General features: G+C 39.2%; 4 protein-coding genes across 8 annotated transcripts; all 4 read left to right on the plus strand.

Annotated features, from left to right (window-relative positions):
• The first annotated feature begins 1,416 nt into the window (after positions 1-1,416).
• LOC131313935 (F-box/kelch-repeat protein At3g06240-like) lies at positions 1,417-19,020 on the plus strand. 5 transcript variants are annotated; one of them, XM_058342436.1, is made up of 2 exons: positions 1,417-2,592; positions 4,107-5,957. In XM_058342436.1, exon 1 carries the CDS (start codon positions 1,487-1,489, stop codon positions 2,573-2,575), a length of 1,089 nt encoding a protein of 362 aa, XP_058198419.1. In that variant the 5' UTR covers positions 1,417-1,486; the 3' UTR covers positions 2,576-2,592; positions 4,107-5,957. The 5 variants fall into 5 exon arrangements, with proteins under 5 accessions (XP_058198419.1, XP_058198424.1, XP_058198433.1 ...); XM_058342441.1 differs by lacking the exon at positions 4,107-5,957 and adding an exon at positions 18,294-19,020 and having other exon boundaries at positions 1,428-2,592; XM_058342450.1 differs by lacking the exon at positions 4,107-5,957 and adding an exon at positions 8,902-8,919 and having other exon boundaries at positions 1,428-2,592.
• Positions 7,782-8,888, plus strand: LOC131317195 (F-box/kelch-repeat protein At3g06240-like). Its single transcript, XM_058346768.1, has one exon. The coding sequence runs from the start codon at positions 7,782-7,784 to the stop codon at positions 8,886-8,888; it is 1,107 nt and encodes a 368-aa protein (XP_058202751.1).
• On the plus strand, positions 11,079-12,173 carry LOC131317196 (F-box/kelch-repeat protein At3g06240-like). The gene has a single exon (XM_058346769.1). It carries the CDS (start codon positions 11,079-11,081, stop codon positions 12,171-12,173), a length of 1,095 nt encoding a protein of 364 aa, XP_058202752.1.
• On the plus strand, positions 14,636-15,709 carry LOC131317197 (F-box/kelch-repeat protein At3g06240-like). Its single transcript, XM_058346770.1, has one exon. The coding sequence runs from the start codon at positions 14,636-14,638 to the stop codon at positions 15,707-15,709; it is 1,074 nt and encodes a 357-aa protein (XP_058202753.1).
• Positions 19,021-21,630: the final 2,610 nt, after the last annotated feature.

A 21,630-nucleotide genomic window follows, 5' to 3' on the forward strand; every position in this document is an offset into this window, starting at 1 on the left:
GTGTACAGCCAAGTACTTTGTAACTTCCCATTCACAAGTGCTTCCATTTTGTTTAAGGATAAGTAGAAGGGAAATTGGTTTTCGTGAGGAATTTCCGCACTGCATGTAGGGTATACCTCATTCGGACGCATAAGTATATATGTAACAGTTTCTTGATTTGAAGCGCAATCTTCTTCGTTTTTACCCTCGCTTCGGTTCAACCCTGTTTTGGCCTCAATGGCATTGTTGTCCAAACTTGTAAATTTCTGCCTTATGACATGATGTGCTTGCTTGTCACGACAAGGGTTCATGAATCAAGTACCAACATCAGATCTTAAGTTACAAACTTACAATGGAACCCCATATCCAGACTTGAAACCGAGACCGTAGTTTTGGTGAAGAGAGTTCCCAACGGCTGGCGTACTGCTTCTCCTTATTTTAGGTGACTCTCCTACGAGTTCTAGTAACTCGCTAAACCCATCAATCCCTGGGATTTTCCTAGAGGAAAAAAATCTCTAAACTCGGTAGTTTGTAACAAGTGCTTCGTTTTGTTCTGCTGCGATGTTTAAGAAACCAAAAGAAGTGTTATTCTTGGTTTAACCTTTTTTCGTGATGTTTAATAATCCACATTCGTATTTTGAGCATGGATCTTTCTAACTGTTTGAATTGGATTCTGAAAGCACGAAGTCAAAGAAGAAGATGCCCGGGTTTAGATCACAAGGAGCGCTGGAAGAGGATGACACGGGGTTCTGGTGAATTGTGCTTGTTGATCAGATGTCTTTCCTCTCTTAAAGGAGGATACTCAAACTAGTGTCTTGTCCAAAAGATTGCGACTCGCACCAGTACCCGCGGGTTGGATCAACTATAGCCATGAACCCTATCCAGCCCGTTGCATATTTGTGTTGTTGGATTGGAAAATATATCATTCATTTTTGCCGTTAAAACTTCGAAATTTTAGTTTGGTGAAACTTACCATCCAAGAATATAAAAGAATGTTGATATTTCAATTGACAGTTTCGAATCCGCTTTGTGTCTATGAACAAAATTTTTTGATCTTGTACTCAAGATACTCGGAACACCAACATAATCTCGACAAAGAAAAAATCAAAAGTACAAGCACATCAATAACCTGATGTGAATGGCCTAAACCCGTAATCATGATTTTGTTACGGCAGTTACGAATCCATCTTTCCTATCATCGCTGCATTCCTTGTGTTAACCAATCGAGTATAGCTTATTCATGAAATCATATGATCTCAGTCGTCCATTTTGACATCGGATGGTCTGAATTTTAATAAAAAAAATCCCGAAAAAACAGTTTTTTCGAAAAAAATTTATTAAATTTCAGACCGTTCAATACAAGAATGGCACAATTGACCTCCTAAACCATTATTCACGGAAGGCTCCTTAAAATTGTTTTTCTCTAACCAAAGTGGTACTGTAGTAATTTTCTACGTAGTATTTCTCCACCGACAAGCTCCTCCATCAATTTTCCCGTCGATCAGCCATGTCCAACGACGGAACCCTCCCCCTGAAAATCCTCACCGACGTACTCTCTCGACTGCCCGTCAAATCTCTCTGCCGATCCAAATGCGTTTCTCCCTCCTGGAACTCCCTAATCTCTTCCCCCTGCTTCGCCAAAACCCACCTCAATCGAACCAAAACCCTTAAAAACCCCAATCAAAAAATCCTCATCGTGGCCGACAATCTACTCTACTCCGTAGACATCGCCGACAGAAATCCCACCGCCACAAAGCTTAACCTCCCTACGGCGGAACAACAACCACCAGAGGATTGGGTACGCGTTTACAACTCCGACGATGGTTTGGTGCTAGTCTCCCGTCGATCCGGAGCCGGCACCGAGTTGTTCTTGTTGAATCCATCCACTAGAGAATGCAAGAAACTCCCCGTATTTCCTTTTGTCCTCGATTCCGCTAATTCTTTCCACACGAATCTATGCGGCGTGGGATACGATTCTTCCACGGATGATTACAAGGTTGTGATGGTCTCCCCCGCATGGTCTCAATCCTCCCCCCAGTGGGCTGGTGTTTCGACCGTGGCCGTCTATTCGCTGGAAACTGATTCTTGGAGGAGAATTCAGGACACCAACTTTACCTATGTGGGGAGCACCGGTAGGGTTTTTGTCAATGGATGTCTCCATGGCATTTGTTGGAGGGATGGTTCCCATGTGATTGTTGCCTTCGATTTGTCAAATGAGGTTGTACGGGAAGTGCCACAACCGGCTTTGTATATTGGATCCGATGTTACGCTTTATAGCGTTGCAGTTCTCGGGGGTTGTCTCTGTTTGGTTCATAAGCATGCATCTGAGTTTTGGAAGATGGAGGAGTACGGGGTAAGAGAGTCGTGGACGAAATTTAAGATCCGGTCTCGGTCCTTGTTTTTGTTAGGGGAAGACGAATTTTTAGTGAACACTACTCCGGGGAGACGACCTAAGCAACTGGTTGTGTACAATTCGCGAGAAGACACAATGAGGAACATGGAGGTTTGTGGCATTCAGGAAGTGTTTTTCTTTGAGGGCACCTATGTGGAGAGCCTCATCTCTCCTCATCATGGAGGAGGGATTGGGAGGCAATGAATGAGAAGCTTCTTCAGGTATTTCGGTGAAATACAAATGGCTATCTGCCTTCGAGCTTCTATAGTTCAACCTTTTTGGAAGTTGCACGGCCATACATCCCTTATTGTCATTTGCATAGTTGTGTTATGGTGGAAGTTGCACAGCCATATATCCCTTATTGTCATTTGCATGGTTGTGTTATGGGGCTGTTGTCAGATGGTTCACACTGTATATTTTGTTTTGGTGATAGGATTAGAATGTGTAAGGTCTTGTGTCTTGTGTGGTGTTTACCTGTCTTTACATCCTTTGCTTTGTTATTGTTTTAGTTAGGTTTATCCATTAGTATTTATGATAGTTGTCTGTTAATGATACATGTTGTCCATTTATTGTGTTAAAATTGTATTCAAATTTAATTGGTTATCTCCTTAGTTGTTTCAAACAAGTTTTTATTGAACCAAGAATGATTTGAACAACTTGTTTTTTTTTTTTTATGTTCGAACAAACGCAAAAAAGTAACAAGCTTCATGTTTACATTTGGCTTTGTTAGTTAATGGCCAATTTTGGTCAGACTGCTTGTTCACTTGTTGAATTGATCTTGATTGGGCTTTGAATGATGTAAATACCTGATTTGTAGTTGGTCATTGTTTAAAGTTTGAGTAGCTTGATTGGTTTTAGGACTACAATAGTTAAGTTTGATTAGTTGACGTTCAGATTTAATGCATATGGATAAAAAAAATAAAATCGCAACCAGCTTCTCTGCCTCTGCAGTTGCATTTCGGTCCATCTCAGCAATTAATGGTCTAGATTCAAAAAAGACTTTTTGCTGTGAGAGTCTATTCTTTTCAAGAAGAATTTTTCAACGAATCTGATTCATTGGAAGCACTTTTGGACGGCTAGAATTACATGGACTTCTCTCTCTAGTCCAATCTAGACTGCAAAGAAGCCAGATTCAAAATTGTATTCATCTTTTGACCATGTATGTACACAATACTACCATTTGTAGGACGAGATAACTATTTCGGTCATAGCATACATGATGCTTTGTGAACAACACTGATGCAATTCCTTGTGGGATTTTTGTTATTTAGTCTATTTGCGTGAATAATCACATATGAAATAAGAATATATGATGTGTACTCAGTTACTTAATTGCTCTTTTTTTTTTTAAACGAAATATTACGCAAGAATACTAAATATGAAAATTATGTAACCAAACTTATTGCTTTGCTCTGCTTATTGAGTTTCTCTAAAAGAGATGAGAGAAACCTAATGATAACTAAACGGGCACTTATTGCCTTTTGGTTTGTGAAGAAGTACGTGAAAAGAAACAAATGAATTTCTTTTACTTCGACTATTGAAATTTTTATTTTTATAAAAATGATGAGACGCAATGAGAAAGAAAAAAATCAATAGAAAATGAACTCTTTTTCAAATTTCATTTCCCATGATTTCTGATTATTTTTAAGTCTTGTACATGTAATAAAAAAAAAATCTTTTTTCTTTTCCTACACTTTCTCTAAATTCAAGGAGAGATTATCCACTGTTCATGCAGCAATGTTCAACTTTGTTCCCGGCACACATTGATACGAGACGTGGGTATCATGATAGAACTCACATCAATGTGTGGCAAAAGATGTGGCTCCCGTTCTAGGGGCACTGAGACGATTGAAGTGTACATCAAGTCATCAACTTACTGGCTAGGCCTACAAAGGTTGAAATTCCAGTTTTACTAGCTCAGCAAGGAGGAGCATGTGAAGGACCTTAAAGGACCTTTGAAGTCAGCTCAAGCGGTTTGTACCTTTTGATTTCAAAAGAAAGGTTTGTAATTAGAGCTCATGACATTGTTTTGAGTTGTGTTAAGTTCACTAGCTTATCTATTTTATGGAATGGAGAACAACTTCCCAAATTTCTTCCTGGTAGAGGCATTAGACTAGGGGATCTTATCTCCCCTTACCTTTTTGTCTTGTGCATGGAAAGACTATCTATTCTCATTAGAAATGAAGTGCACCATAAGAGATGGTGTGGTGTGAAAACTTCTAACAATAGTCCTTTAGCCACTTGTTTTTTGCTGATGATATATATGGTTATTTGCTAAATCTTATAGTGATAATTGTGATTCCATTATGGATACTCTTCAGTCCTTTTGTGAGGCTTCTGGCCAATATTAGAAGAGGTTATGCTACTGGTTTATGTCTCTGTCTTACCCATGACCTTGGTCATTACCTTGGGGTTCCCCTCCTCCATGACAGAGCTTCTAAGAGACGATACGAGTACATTATTGAGAAAATAAAGAAAATACTGTCTGGTTGGAAAGCCAATTCTTTTGTGGGGAGGAACACTCTTGTCCAATCTCTGACTGCTACTATTCCTAATCGCTAGCCTGCTGCTTCTCCTTATCTTAGGTGACTTGCCTACGAGTTCTAATAACTCACTAAACCCATCAACCCCTGGGATTTGCCCAGAAGAAAAATCTCTAACTCGGTAATTTGTCTGCTTTGTCTGTTCTGCTGGTATACGATAGAGAGTGAGAGGGCAAGAAGAGGAAGGCTATACTATGTTTATAGTGTTACGAATATCATAAAAGTCATTGCTACAATGTTTAAGAACCAAAAGAAGTGTTATTCTTGGTTTAACTTACTTCGTGATGTCTAATCATCTGCATTCATATTTAAGCATGGATCTTTCTAGCTGTTTGAATTGGATGATCTGCTGCATGACTGCATCCATTCATCTGGGGCGGAATGGAAACCATTCTGAAAGCACAAAATCAAAGAAGAAGAAGATGATGATGATATCGGGTGCTGGTGATTTTGCTTGTTGATCGGATATCTAAGCTTTTGGATCCACCACATACTATCTTTTCTCTCTTAAAGGAGGATACTCAAACTAGTGTCTTTTCCTGGAGATTGCGACAAGTGTACCAACCCCCACTTAGATTTTTGTGCAACCGACTTCTGAGAAGTACTCCCTCTTCACAATAATTCAACTTCCACAGAGGGAGAATGGATCATAGAAGAAACTACAATGAAGTTCATGAAATTTGCGGACAGAGCTTTGCTAAGGTATCGCGAGGGACGATAAGGCTCCGGATAATGACCCGTCCAACCAGGATGAATTCTGTTCTTGGCAAGTGGATCAAAACAGCTGTTCAAGACCATGCTAAAGAACTAGAACTCCGCATTAAACCTCGGGTGTGTCCAAGGTATTCTTTGAAGTTTAAGATTCAAGCATTCAGTTTTAGTCGTTTCAGTTTTTTATTTGGTTTATTTGATTAGCTGTAAATTTCAATCTCAAATTAGTAGTGTATACTTCTAGTTGCAAAACTAAAAGATATGTCCACATTGAAAAGATTACTTACGGCTCTGTAAATAGATGCGATATTGTTATCTATTCCATTTCTCTATGGCTTTTTGGGCAGCAAAATTAGAGAGGGAAAAACAAGTTAACTCTATTATGATTGAGGGAGGAGTATCATTTTTCGGGCCACTAATTTTGGTACATTAAGACGTCTGTGAGATGAATGGTTTGCATTCAGTTTTCTGAACCCTCACGAAACGAGGAGGATATAGCTTTAGGTCAAGGACCTGTATTTATTGAAATTGTTTTCATTTTTATTCCATTTTCCTTTTCAGAGCATGGCTGCATGGATTTCCGGCTATGATGTCACAGTCCGATTTTGGGGCATTCATGCCCCTTTTCTTTCAACCGTTAGATTATAGATTGCGGTCATATATTGTGGCAAGTACTCCCTCCGTCCCGATTTGTTTGTCCCTTTTTTGACCTAAGCATGTCCCAAATTGACTGTCTAATTTTAAAATCAATGGATTAGATTTTGTTTCCTTAATAAGTTGCAAACCCGAGATTGGACAAACAAATCAGGACGGATGGAGTATGTCATACATTGTGGTATGAGTGATAATACATTGGGCTTTCAAAATAAATGTGTGATAATATATGGGAAAATGACGGCCAATGACGTATTTTGATAATTAATACTCGGACATTTTCAGCATTAACAAATATTCTCAGTATGTTCTTGGCGGGTATTAATTATCAAAACACGTCTTGGGCCGTCATTTTCCCATAATATATTGTGGTAAGTATATCCATACATTGTGGTAAGTGTGACATGTGAAAAAATTCTTAGAACTATTTTGTGAGTGGTTTTGATCTGCTGAGATTTATACATTTTTTAATTTGAAGGTTCACATTTATGGGGTATCCATACCCCAATATCAGTGTGGGGCATCACAAAAAAATTTGTCAAGTACGTGTCGAAAAATATTCAATCCAGCCAATTACAAAATGTTTGAGGATTTGCCCCATATTGCCCCAACCGATCTTTGTCTCCCTTATTTAGTTACTTCATCCGTCTCAATTTGTTTGTCTAATTTGGAGAATATGAATTTTTAAAGAACACCACCTATAAATGCTCAACTTTCCAAAAAGTTACCCTCCTAGCTTTTTGAAAAAATCAATTTATTTCAAATGGTAAGGGACAAAAATGTAATTTTCTTAGTTTTTGGTTCCTTCTTCAAAAGTGGATAAACATTTTGGAAATAGGAGTAAGTAAAAATCAAAAAGTGTACAGATAAATTTGGGACGGGGAAGTATTTGGTCCATCTGATAGTCGGATCCGGTCAAATATGGTCCGGACCAATTTGGTCCATTTTTTTCATCCGAGCCGTCCAAACTTTTGGACGGTTGAGATTTGTTTGGAATGTTTAGAATATTTTTTAATAAAAATTTACACGATTTATAAGAACAAATCTAGACTGATCAAAATATTTTTGGACGGTTCGAATGAAAAAATGGACCAAACTTGACCGGATCTGGCCCGTCTTTATCAGGGGCTTCGGTTGGCCTTACGTAATCATGATTCTGTTAAAATAGTTACGGATCGATAACTTTCCCATCATCACTGCCTTCCTTGCGGTTACAAAGGTTGTGTTTGGTTGAGAGTTTAGTTTAGTTTAGTTTTGGTAGTGGGTGGAGAGAGAAATAGAGTAATGATTGAAGATAGGGGTAATGATTGGAGAGAGATAGAAAGAGATGGAAAAGTAATAATTGAAAAAATAGGGTAATGATTGGAAAAAGAAATAGGGTAATGATTGAAAACAAAACTAAAACTAAAACTAAACCGCGAATCGAACAAAGCCTAATAATTTTCCACCGCCATACACCTGAAAAACACTTCTCCACCTTCAAGCTCCACCGTGTTGTAGCCATGTCCGACCGCGGAACCCTTCCCAAGGAAATGATCACCCACATACTCTCGAGATTGCCCGTCGAATCCCTTTGCCGATTCAAATGCGTTTCTCCCTCCTGGAAAACCCTGATCTCTTCCCCCTATTTCGCCAAAACCCTCCTCAACCGAACCAAAACCCTAAAAAACCCTGATAACCTCCGTAAAAAAATCCTCATCATGGCCGACAATCTCTACTCCGTTGACCTCGCCCACACAAATCCGACCGCCACAAAGCTTAGTCTCCCCACGGCGGAACAACAACTAGAGCATCAGGTACGCGTTGTGAACTCCTGCGATGGTTTGGTGCTAGTTTCCATTCGATGCAGCTCCGAGTTGTTCTTGTTGAATCCATCCACCAGAGAGTGCAAGAAACTCCCCGTATTTCCTTGTGTCGTCGATTCCGCTGATTATTTCGACGAGGATCTATACGGCGTGGGATACGATTCTTCCACGGATGATTACAAGGTCTTGATCATCTTCTCCGCATCGTTCCCAAGGACTGGCGCTTCAATCGTGGCTATCTATTCGCTGAAAACGGATTCCTGGAGAAGAATTCAGGACACGGATTTTTACCTTGAGGCATACAGTGGTAGGGTTTTTGTTAATGGGTGTCTCCATGGAATTTGTTGGAGGGATGGTTGTAATGGGATTGTTGCTTTCGATTTGTCGGATGAGGTTGTAAGGGAAGTTCCACAACCGCCTTGGTATTGTGGAATTGGATCCGAGATTTCGTCTTATTGGGTTGCAGTTCTTGGGGGTTGTCTCTGTTTGGTTGACAAGCGGGCGCCTGAGTTTTGGAAGATGAAGGAGTACGGGGTACGAGAGTCGTGGACGGAATTTAAGATCCGGTCCGGGTTGTTTAAAGCTCATTTGTTGTGTTTGTTAGCGGACGACGAATTCTTGTTGAGAACCACTCCGGGGAGAGGACTTAAGCAATGGGTTGTCTACAATCAGCAAAAGAACACGGCGAGGAACATAATGGTCTGTGGCATTCCGGATCAGTTTTCGTTTCAGGGCACCTATGTGGAGAGCCTCATCTCTCCTCATCATGGAGGACCGGAGGAGGGATTGGGAGGCAATGAATGAGAAGCTTCTTTAGGTATTTCGGTGAAATACAAGTGGCTATTGACTTCTTTTGTTGATATTCAACCCTTTTGAAAGTTGCTCATCATATTCATAGCTGTGTTACGGGGATGTTGTCAGGTGGTTCATACTCCAAGAATGGTTTATGGATGTTCTGTTTGGGTGATAGGTATTAGAATGTGTAAGCTCGTGTTTCTTGTGTTGTCTTTACCTATCTTTACATCCCTTGCTTTATTCTTGTTTTAGCTAGGTTTCTCCATTAGTTGTCATAGTATGTTCCATTTATGACTTCTATTAATGATAGATGTTGTCCATTTGTTGTGTTGAAATTGTATTCAAATAGAATTTGTTAATCTCCATTTGTTGATTTCAAACAAAGGTTTTGTTTCGTGGAGTTCGGATATTGGAGCCGGTTGGAAATTATTCGACTTCTCGTGGAGAGTGTGGGGACTTGTTTGGGCGCTTGGTTGGTTCATCCTCCAAGAGTGGTTTGTCATGGAAGTTTTGTTTTGGTTACTGGTAGTAGATGTTGTGTTGTGTCTTCTGTAGTCTTGACCTAGTCTTTACATCCTTCTTCTTGTTTAGTTCTTTAGTTTCCCCCATTAGTTTTCAGTGTTATGTTCGAAATATGAAGTCTTTGAATGATAAATGAAGCTCTTTTGTCGTGTTGAAACTGTATTAAGTTTATTTTGTTTATGTTTTGAGTTGATGTCAAACACGATTTCATGAAACCGATGACCATGCCAGTGAGTAACTTTCTTTGTTTCATGTTCGAGAAAGCTTAACAAGCTTGATGTTAAGGTTTGGCTTCATTAATGGTCAATCTCGATAGAATTGCTTGTTTACTTGTGAATCAATCTTGAATGGGTTTGAACGATCTAACTAATAGTTACTCCAATAACAGTAGTTGAAGGAGAACTATTTCTTCAGTTTCTTATGTTCGTACTCCGACGGCAGTGGCGGCCGAGGCGGAACCCCTCCCCAAGAGGTTGCTGAAAAGGCAGAACCCCTCCCCAAGAGATCATCACTGACGTACTCTCTCTACTACTTGTCAAATCTATTTGTTGATTCAAGTCCGTTTCAAAATAAATGTGTGATAATATATGGGAAAATGACTGTTTTGATAATTAATATCCGGACATTTTCAGCATTAACAAATGTTCTTAGTATGTTTTTGGCAGGTATTAATTATTGAAACACGTCATGGGCCGTCATTTTCCCATAATATATTATGGTAAGTATATCCATACATCATGGTAAGTGTGACATGCGAAAAAAATTCTTAAAACTACCTTGTTTTTTAAGTGATTTTGATCTAATTGCTGAGATTTATACATTTTTTAATTTGAAGGTTCACATTTATGGGGTATCCATACCCCAGTATCACTGTGGGGCATCACATAAAAATTTGTCAAGTACGGGTAGAAAAATATTCAATCCAGCCAATTACAAAATGCTTGAGGATTTGCCCCATATTGCCCCAACCGATCTCCGTCGCCCTTATTTAGTTTTTTTTTTTATCCGCGTCGCCCTTATTTAGTTACTCCATCAGTCTCAATTTGTTTGTCTAATTTGGAGAATGCAACTTTTTACAGAACACAATCATTACGCCTATAATTGCTCAACTTTCCAAAAGTTACCCTCCTAACTTTTTGAAAAAGATCACATTATTTCAAATGGTAGGGGACAAAAATAGAATTTTCTTAGTTTTTGGTTCCTTCTTCAAAAGTGGATAAACATTTTGGAAATAAGTAAAAATAAAAAAGTGTACAGATAAATTTGGGATGGGGAAGTATTTGGTCCATCTGATAGTCGGATCCAGTCAAATCTGGTCCGGACTAATTTGGTTCATTTTTTTTATCCGAGCCGTTTAAAAGTGTTTTGTACCGTCCAAATTTATTTGGGATGTTTCGAATATTTTTTAATAAAAATTTACAAGATTTACAGAAACAAATCTTAACCGTTCAAAATATTTTTGGACGGCTCAAATGAAAAAAATGGACCAAACTTGACCGGATCCAACCCATCTTTATCAGGGGCTTTGGTTGGCCTAACGTAATCAGGATTCTGTTAAAGTAGTTACAAATCCATAACTTTCCCATCATCACTGCCTTCCTTGCGGTTACAAAATAATTTTCCACCGCCATACACCTGAAACACTTCTCCACCACCAAGCTCCACCGCATTGCAGCCATGTCCGACGGCGGAACCCTTCCCAAGGAAATGATCACCGACATACTCTCTCGACTGCCCGTCGAATCCCTTTGCCGATTCAAATGCGTTTCTCCCTCGTGGAAAACCCTGATCTCTTCCCCCTGTTTCGCCAAAACCCACCTCAACAGAACTAAAACCCTAAAAAACCCTGATAACCTCCATAAAAAAATCCTCATCATGGCCGACAATCTCTACTCCGTTGACCTCGCCCACACAAATCCGACCGCCACAAAGCTTAGTCTCCCCAAGGCGGAACAACAACTAGAGCATCGGGTACGCGTTGTGAACTCCTGCGATGGTTTGGTGCTAGTTTCCAATCGATGCGGCTCCGAGTTGTTCTTGTTGAATCCATCCACCAGAGAATGCAAGAAACTCCCCGTATTTCCTTGTGTCGTCGATTCCGCAGATTATTTCGACGAGAATCTATACGGCGTGGGATACGATTCTTCCATGGATGATTACAAGGTCGTGATCGTCTCCTCCGCATCGTTCCCGAGGACAGGAGCTTCAATCGTGGCCGTCTATTCGCTGAAAACTAATTCTTGGAGGAGAATTCAGGACACAAATTTTTATCTTAAGGCGTTCACTGGTAGGGTTTTTGTTAATGGATGTCTCCATGGAATTTGTTGGAGGGATGGTTCCAATGTGATTGTTGCTTTCAATTTGTCGGATGAGGTTGCAAGGGAAGTTCCACAACCGGCTTGGTATTGTGGAATTGGATCCGAGATTATGTCTTATCGCGTTGCAGTTCTCGGGGGTTGTCTCTGTTTGGTTGACAAGCGGGTGACTGATTTGTGGAAAATGAAGGAGTACGGGGTACAAGAATCGTGGACAGAATTTAAGATCCGGTCCGGGTTGTTTAAAGCTCAGTGGTTGGGCTTGTTAGCGGAAGACGAATTCTTGTTGAAAACCACTCCGGGGAGAGGACTTGAGCAATGGGTTGTCTACAATTCACAAAAAGACACAGTGAGGAACATGGTGGTTCGTGGCATTCCGGATGTGTTTTCGTTTCAGGGCAGCTACGTGGAGAGCCTCATCTCACCTCATCTTGGAGGAGGGATTGGGAGGCAATGAATCTTCAGGTATTTCAGTGAAATACGAGTGGCTATTGACTTCTTTTGTTGATATTTCAACCTTTTTGGAAGTTGCTCATCATATTCATAGATGTGTTACTGGGATGTTGTCAGGTGGTTCATTCTCCAAGAATGGTTTATGGATGTTCTGTTTTGGTGATAGGTATTAGAATGTGTAAGGTCTTGTTTCTTGTGTTGTCTTTACCTATCTTTACATCCTTTGGTTTATTCTTGTTTTGGCTAGGTTTCTCCATTAGTTGTCATAGTATGTTCCATTTATGATCGACTTCTATTAATGATAGATGATGTCCATTTGTTGTGTTGAAATTGTATTCAAATAGAATTTGTTAATCTCCGTTAGTTGATTTCAAACAAGGTTTTGTTTCGTGGAGTTCGGATATTGGAGCCGGTTGGAAATTATTTGACTTCTCGTGGAGAGTGTGGCAACTTGTTTGGGCGCTTGGTTGGTTCATCCACCAAGAGTGGTTTTTCATGGAAGTTTTGTTTTGGTTACTAGTAGTAGATGTTGTGCTGTGTCTTCTGTAGTCTTGACCTAGTCTTTACATCCTTCTTCTTGTTTAGTTCTTTAGTTTCCTCCATTAGTTGTCAATGAATGTTCGAATTATTTAGTCTTTGAATGATAAATGAAGTTCTTTTGTCGTGTTGAAACTGTATTAAGTTTATTTTGTTTATGTTTTTAGTTGATATCAAACGCGATTTCATGAAACCGATGACCATGCCAGTGAGTAACTTTCTTTGTTTCATGTTCGAGAAAGCTTAACAAGCTTGATGTTAAGGTTTGGCTTCATTAATGGTCAATCTCAATAGAATTGCTTGTTTACTTGTGAATCGATCTTGAATGGGTTTGAACGATCTAACTAATAGTTACTCCAATAATACTAGTTGAAGGAGAACTATTTCTTCAGTTTCTTATGTTCGTACTCCAACGGCAGTGGTGGCCAAGGCGGAACCCCTCCCCAAGAGGTTGCTGAAAAGGCGGAACCCCTCCCCAAGGATCATCACTGATGTACTCTCTCGACTACCTGTCAAATCTATTTGTTGATTCAAGTCCGTCCAGAAAACCCTAATCTCCGAACCCCATTTTGCCAAAATGCACCTCAATTGAAGCATTACCAAGCCTGATAAAATCCATTACATTCCGACTCTTACCATCACTACTCCGTGGATTACTTCAATAAACCAACTGCGATAAAGCTTGATTTCGCTTTGGCCGCATTCTCTGATTGAGAATCTAAGAAACTGCCTGGACTTGCCTTATGCAAGGTGGTTGTATCACCAGTTATGATACATATATTTGTATAGTATAATGGGAATCGATATGGGGATTTGTAATGATTCTAATACCGTCGTGAGTGTCTATTTACTGAAAACTGGGTAATTCTTGGAGGAGAAAACAAGATTCTCCTGATGTCTATGACAGTGACCTCTTTCCAAATTGTTTGGTTTTGTGATTCATGTGTGTCCTCATTGGCTAGCTAATATGGGTTCTAATCGTCTTTGGATGGTTGTTTCGGTTTGCTTGCTCCTAATGGTCATGTTTGGATGATGGAGGGATAACATCTACGGCACAACTGTTGCGTTCATCGGGAAACTGGGAAGTTTTTTTCCTCAGAAGGGCCAAGAGAGAATGTGTTAATCCAATGCGACGAAGAAAAGATCAAGGCGGCGGTTTGTGGCGCTGGAACTGGAGTAATTCTTATCCTATGCAACAGAGAAAAGATCAAGGGATGTGGTGGTTTGTATCTGGAAATGATTTCTGCATCGAACTATTGAAGAGAGTATTTTCCTCGATTACGTTTACATAGAACAACTGCTTTATTTATTGACCCAGTTTGAGAGTTTCTTCATTCTTAAGCATCCCTTCATCAGCATCAAGTTTAGATTATCCATGATCCCATCATCATCGTGATGTCATTTAGGGGTGCGCAAAAAATCCTTTAACCCACGAGATGTACTCAGCCGGAGCCGACGACCTGCACGAGTACCTGCGGATGGAGAGTGTGAACAGGTTTTGTTGGGCGGGTGATAATCTGTGTGGTCGTGGGCTGGGTTGATTGTGAGTTAAATCTTCTTAACCCCGACGACATCCAACCCGCTATATATTTGTGTGTTGGAATTAATAGTCCACAAAAGTTTAGCAAAATAGCAAACGCGGTTTTTTTTTAATAAGGACAACACGTGCACTTTTTGTAAAAGTGCAAAAAATATTAGTGGAACGGGGTCTATGGGGTTGTTCCACTAAGACTTTTAGAAAAAATTTGGTTTTGTACTTATTTAAATTTTTTTCGCGTTTGTTTGTTTTGCGCCAATTTTTTTTTGACTTTTTTGATTCGCCAAAATACTTTGAACAATGACCACTTTTTAGTAAAAAATGGCCTTACCAAATAATTTTCCACCGCTAATAACACTTCTCGCCCACCAAAGCTCCACCGCATTGCAGCCATGTCCGATGGCGGAACCCTTCCCCAGGAAATCCTCACCGACGTACTCTCTCGACTGCCCGTCAAACTTCTTTGCCGATTCAAATGCGTTTCTCCCTCCTGGAAAACCCTAATCTCTTCCCCCTATTTCGCCAAAACCCACCTCAACCGAACCAAAACCCTAAAAAACCCTAAAAACCCCAATAAAAAAATCCTCCTCATGGCCGACGATCTCTACTCCGTAGACCTCGCGCACACAAACCCGACCGCCACAAAGCTTAGTATCCCTCCGGCGGAACAACGACTACAGCATCAGGTACGCGTTGTGAACTCCTGCGATGGTTTGGTGCTACTTTCCATTCGATGCGGCTCCGAGTTGATCTTGTTGAATCCATCCACCAGAGAGTGCAAGAAACTCCCTGCATTTACTTGTGTCGTCGATTCTGCTAATTATATCGACTCGAATCTATACGGCGTGGGATACGATTCTTCCACGGATGACTACAAGGTCGTGATTGTCTCCCGGCAAATCGTGGCCGTCTATTCACTGAGAACTGATTCTTGGAGGAGAATTCAGGACGCTGATTTTTCCCTTAAGGCGTGCAGTGGTAGGGTTTTTGTTAATGGGTGTCTCCATGGAATTTGTTGGAGGGATGGTTGTAATGGGATTGTTGCTTTTGATTTGTCGGATGAGGTTGTAAGGGAAGTTCCACAACCGGCTTGGTATTGTGGATTTGGATCCGAGATTGCATCTTATTGGGTTGCAGTTCTCGGGGGTTGTCTCTGTTTGGTTGACAATCGGGCGCCTGAGTTTTGGAAGATGAAGGAGTACGGGGTACGAGAGTCGTGGACGGAATTTAAGAAGATCCGGTCCGGGTTGTTTAAAGCTTGGTTGGTTTGTTTGTTAGCGGAAGACGAATTCTTGTTGAAGACCACTCTCGGGAGAGGACTTAAGCAATGGGTTGTCTACAATTCGCAAAAAGACACAGTGAGGAACATGGTGGTTTGGGGCATGCCGGATGAGTTTTCCTTTCAAGGCAACTATGTGGAGAGCCTCATCTCTCCTCATCATGGAGGAGGGATAGGAAGGCAATGAATGAGAAGGTTCTTCAGGTATTTCGGTGAAAAAACAAGTGGCTATTGACTTCTTCTGTTGATAAATAGTTGTGCAAGCTTCTATATTTCAACCTTTTGGGAAGTTGCACATCATTTTCATAGACGTGTTATGGGGGTGTTGTCAGGTGGTTCATTCTCCAAGAATGGTTTGTGGATGTTTTGTTTTGGTGATGGGTATTAGAATATGTGTAAGGTCTTGTTTCTTGTGTTGTCTTTACCTATCTTTACATCCTTTGCTTTCTTCTTGTTTTAGCTAGGTTTCTCCATTAGTTGTCATAGTACGTTGCACATATGACTTCTTTTAATGCTAGATGTTGTCCATTTGTTGTGTTGAAATTGTATTCACACAAGTTTTCATCAAACCAATAAGGATTCGAGCAGCTTGTTTTGTTTTTTCATGTTCAAGCAAACTCAAAAAGTAACAAGCTTCATGTTTAGGTATGGCTTTGCTAGTTAATGGTCAATTTTGGTCAAACTGCTTGTTTTCTTGTTGAATTGATCTTGATTGGGCTTTGAATGATGTAATACCTGATTTGTAGTTGGTCATAGTTTAAAGTTTGAGTAGCTTGATTGGTTTTAGGACTACAATAGTTAAGTTCAATTAGTTGACACATACAGATTTAATGCATATGGGGAAAAAAAAAATTTGCATTCGGCTTCTCTGCCTCTGCAGTTGCATTTTGGTCCATCTTAGCAATTAATGGTCTAGATTCAAAAAAGAGTTTTTCCACTGAGAGTTTATTCTTTTCGAGCAGAATTTTTCAACAAATCTGAATCATTGAAGCACTTTTGGATGGCTGGGATTACATGGACTTCTCTCTCTAGTCCAACCTAGACTGCAGAGAAGCCAGATTCAAAATTGTATTCACCTTTTGATCATGTATGTACACCATACTACCATTTGTAGGACGAGATTCTATTTTGGTCATAGCATACATGATGCTTTGTGAACAACACTGATGCAATTCCTTGTGAGATTTTTGTTATTTAGTCTATTTGCGTGAATAATCACTTACGAAATAAGAATATATGATGTGTACGTAGTTAGTTGCTTATATTTTAAAAAACGAAATATTATGCAAGAATACTAAATAAGAAAATTATGTAACCAAACTAATTGCTTTGCTCTGCTTATTGAGTGTCTCTAAAAGAGATGAGAGAAACCTAATGATAACTAAACGGGCACTTATTGCCTTTCAGTTTGTGAAGAAGGACGTGAAAAGATACAAATGTATATCTTTTACTTCGACTTGTGGAAAATGTTTTTTTTTTTTTTTTATTTTATAAAAATGATAAGACGCAATGAGAAAGAAACAAATCAATAGAAAATGAACTTTTTTAAAATTTCATTTGCCATGGTTTCTGATTATTTCTAATCTTTTTTTTAGGCTTGAACATGTAATAAAAAAATTTCTTCTCTCTTTTCCTACACTTTCACTAAATTCAAGGAGAGATTATCCACTGTTCATGCAGCAATGTTCAACTTTGTTCCCATTACACATTGATACGAGACTTGGGTATCATGATAGAACTCACATCAATGTGTGGCAAAAGATGTGGCTGCCGTTCTAGGGGCGTGGAGACGATTTAATTGTACATCAAGTCATCAATCTTACTGGCTAGGCGACCTACAAGGTTGAAATTCCAATTTTACTAGCTCAGCATGGGGGAGCCTGTGAAGGACCTTTGAAGTCTGCTCAAGCAGTTTGTACCTTTTGATTTCACAAGAAAGATTTGTACTTCGAGCTCATGACATTGTTATGAGTTGTGTTAAGTCCACTAGCTTATCTATTTTATGAATGGTGAACAACTTCTCAAATTTCTTCCTGGTAGAGGCATTAGACTAGGGGATCCTATCTCCCCTTACCTTTTTGTCTTGTGCATGGAAAGACTATCTATTCTTATTAGAAATGAAGTGCACCATAAGAGATGGTGTGGTTTGAAAGCTTCTAGCAGTGGTCCTTTAGCCTCTTGTTTTTTGCTGATGATATATATGGTTATTTGCTAAATCTGATAGTGGTAATTGTGATTCCATTATGGATACTCTTCAGTACTTTTGTGAGGCTTCTGGCCAATATTTGAAGAGGTTATGCTACTGGTTTGAGTCTCTGTGTTACCCATGACCTTGGCCATTACCTTGGGGTTCCCCTAAGAGACGATACGAGTACATTATTGAGAAAATATTGTCTGGTTGGAAAACCAATTCTTGTATGGGGAGGAACACTCTTGACCAATCTCTGACTGCTACTATTCCCAACCGCTGGCCTACTGCTTCTCCTTATCTTAGTTGACTCGCCTACGAGTTCTAGTAACTCGCTAAACCCGTCAACCCCAGGGATTTGCCCAGAAGAAAAATCTCTAACACGGTAATTTGTATCAACTGCTTTGTCTGTTCTGCTGGTATACGATAGAGAGTGAGAAGGCAAGAAGAGGGAGGCTGTACTATGTTCATCAGTGTTACGAATATCATAAAAGTCATTGCTACGACGTTTAAGAACCAAAAGAAGTGTTATTATTGTTTTAACTTTCTTCGCGATGTCTAATCATCTGCATTCATTTTTAAGCATGGATCTTTCTAGCTGTTTGAATTGGATGATCTGCTGCATGACTGCATCCATTCATCTGGGGCGGAATGCAAACCATTCTGAAAGCACGAAATCAAAGAAGAAGAAGATGATGATGATACGGGGTGCTGGTGATTTTGCTTGTTGATCAGATATCTGAGCTTCTGAATCCACCACATACTTTCTCTTCTCTCGTAAAGGATACTCAAACTAGTGTCTTTTCCTGGAGATTGTGACAAGTGTACCAACCCCCACTTAGATTTTTGCGCAACCGACTTCTGAGAAGTACTCGCTCTTTACAAGAATTCAACTTCCACAGTGGCAGAATGGATCATAGGAGAAACTACAATGAAGTACATGAAATTTGTGGACAGAGCTTTGCTAAGGTATCACGAGGGACGATTCCTATACACAGGTTAAGGATCCGGATAATGACCCGTCCAACCAGGCTGAATTCTGTTCTTGGCAAGTGGATCAAAACAGCTGTTCAAGACCATGCTAAAGAACTAGAACTCCACATTAAACCTCGTATATGTCCAAGGTATTCTTTGAAGTTTAAGATTCAAGGATTCAGTTTTAGTGGTTTCAGTTTTTTTTTTTTGGTTTATTTGATTAGCTGTAAATTTCAATCTCGAATTAGTAGTGTATACTTCTAGTTGCAAAACTAAAAGATATGGAAAGATTACTTACGGCTCTGAAAATAGATGCGATATTGTTTTCTATTCCATTTCTCTGTGGCTTCTTGGGCAGCAAAATTAGAGAGGGAAAAACAAGTCAACTCTATTATGATTGAGGGATATCATTTTTCGGGACACTAGTTTCGGTATAAGACATCATTGAGATGAATGGTTTGCATTCAGTTTTCTGAACCCCTCACGAAACGAGGAGGATATAGCTTTAGGTCAAGGAACTGTCTATTTATTGAAATTGTTTTCATTTCTATTCCATTTTCCTTTTCAGAGCATGGCTGCATGTGTGCGTGCACGTGGATTCATGTTTGTCATTTAAGTTGCTGTTTCCATTATTTCTTCGATTTGATACCAAGTACTGCTTTCGACAATATCAATTGTATGATTTTTGCATTCAGGTTTGATTGGTTTTTTCACTCAACGGTTTGCATTAAACTATGATAGATACTTCACACATGACACAACAGTTTGATTATTGATATTGTTATCTAAATCTCCGATAGCCGATAGGTACCCTCTGATTAAAACAATGGCTGCTACCAAAGCCTTAAACAGTTCTGAAACTGAACTGAAGGTAGTTGAGATATATGGAATAAGCGGAATTGTGATTTGAGGCTCGTGAAGTCAATGAAGCGTTCCTCCTCGCATTTAAAGCCTACCGCTTTTCACCACTCGACCATTCTTCCTTCCTTCACTTCAGGGCCTGTCCCTCGGTGTGGTCAGTACTCCTTACTGGTAGATCTCCGAACTGAGGGTTTGGTCAGTAGAAGGGACTACTTTGTCGACCAACTATGTATAGATCTTATGCCAAGGCCCTCTCAGTCACAACACACTTGAAGTGCCACGAGGCCTTGCTCAAGTGGATATTGGAAGAGCCCAATCTAGCAATAGGTATTTGGGCTTTGACCCTTTAGGTGTGGGCTTGTCTCATTGGGTTTACTTGATGGTTTTCTTACCAATTGAGAGTTTGGGTCTAAGACTGGGCATAAGGTTTTTCTTAGCTTTGTTAATTTGATTATTGGAGAACTTCAATCTGACTATGTCACTATTTATTTTTTCCAGCGTATGATCTGCTTGATGAGTACGATGGATATAATCATGTGGCTCACGATTGATTTCTCTTTTTGAAGAATTGCGATCCTCTCACCCACTATTCAACATAATATTTAGAGTCGTTCATTTGTAAATTTTGTGATGTTATTCTTTGCAAAACTAAGGTTGGTTGAATGTTGTCAAATTTTTGGTCGAATCATGCTTATACGGACAAAATTAGATAAGTTGAATTAAATGGAATGGTTCAGATTATAACCGTCTAGTATTCAAATTGAGATTCTCTCATAGGATAATCTTTCATGTAGTGCAAAATGGAACCCAAAATGCTCACATCTGAAGATCGGAGCTATTTATTTTGTAAGTCTCATAATCTCATTGTACTTGATTCTTATACTAAAAAATGAGTTCAATCGGATATTATTACTAAGAGTTTAGCGAAATTGTACAAATGAAAGTCTGAGTATGTATTACTCTCTCTTCACTCTATATAGAGCAATGTTAATTCACAAGAACCTACCTTAATTAACGTATGTATAGAGAGAAGTTGTTTCGACTGCTTTGTAATTCTAGTATAATGATAATTTCAAAACTCTAGTACATAAAAGGCTTGTACCATGTGCAATATACAAGACTTTTATTATTAGTTTATGCGTTGGAGTTTTGGCATCATCAAAAACAGTTTTGGCATTATCACATGTCTTTCGTGATTAACAACTTACGTATTTTTTAAAATTTTTGAGTTTATATCGGGTACCTTTATATAAAAAGTAAAAAACAAAAATAAAAACCTCTTAACCACCATTCACATTATCCATAGGGATACATAGCGCATTTTGGAAACTTGTTAGGCCCTGTCCGTTAAGGGTTCTTTAAAAAAAATAATTACAAATATAATTTTTTAATTTTTTTGCACAGTTCAAAAGATCTCATCGAAATTTATCAAATAAGATTTATATTGCTCAAAAAATTATTTCAATAAGTCCATTATTTTTAAACTTGAAAATTACAAATAAGTACTTATTTTTTAAGAATTCTTTGTGAAACACAACCTATACCGATACAACCCAAAAAACACCGTATTGAAACGCGATGATGTAATACACATTTTGAAACAGATTACCTACGTGACCCGTCTCAGTCTAACTGGCATAGTGCACATTTGATAAATGCGCTGCATGGGGGCAGCAAATGAGCCGAATTTCTCATGAGCAGCTCATATAGTTTCGACTCACTTAAAATATTTGTTATGTAAATAAGTCGAGCACGAGCTCGAGTTTTAGGCTCCTGTAATAAACGAGCTCAACTTGAACATTATATAAAGATCGGTTCGGCTCGTTTGCACTCCTCTCCTAGCTTGTATGCTATAATGCATTTTAGAGTAGTTTTAAAATATTACTATGTTTAATAAGCATAGTAGCAGACTATATTTTTTGAAGAGATTAAATTCTTTCCGCATCTCCAACGGATTGGCTAAAATTGAATGGTCAATTGGCAGTTTTTGATATAAATAGGACCCACAGCCACTTATGGATCAATAGGTAGTCATTAATCTATTGAGTAAATGATCACTCCAATGGACTAGCTAAATTTTATTA

This window comes from Rhododendron vialii, chromosome 2a, assembly GCF_030253575.1.
Source record: "Rhododendron vialii isolate Sample 1 chromosome 2a, ASM3025357v1".
NCBI lineage: Eukaryota > Viridiplantae > Streptophyta > Magnoliopsida > Ericales > Ericaceae > Rhododendron > Rhododendron vialii.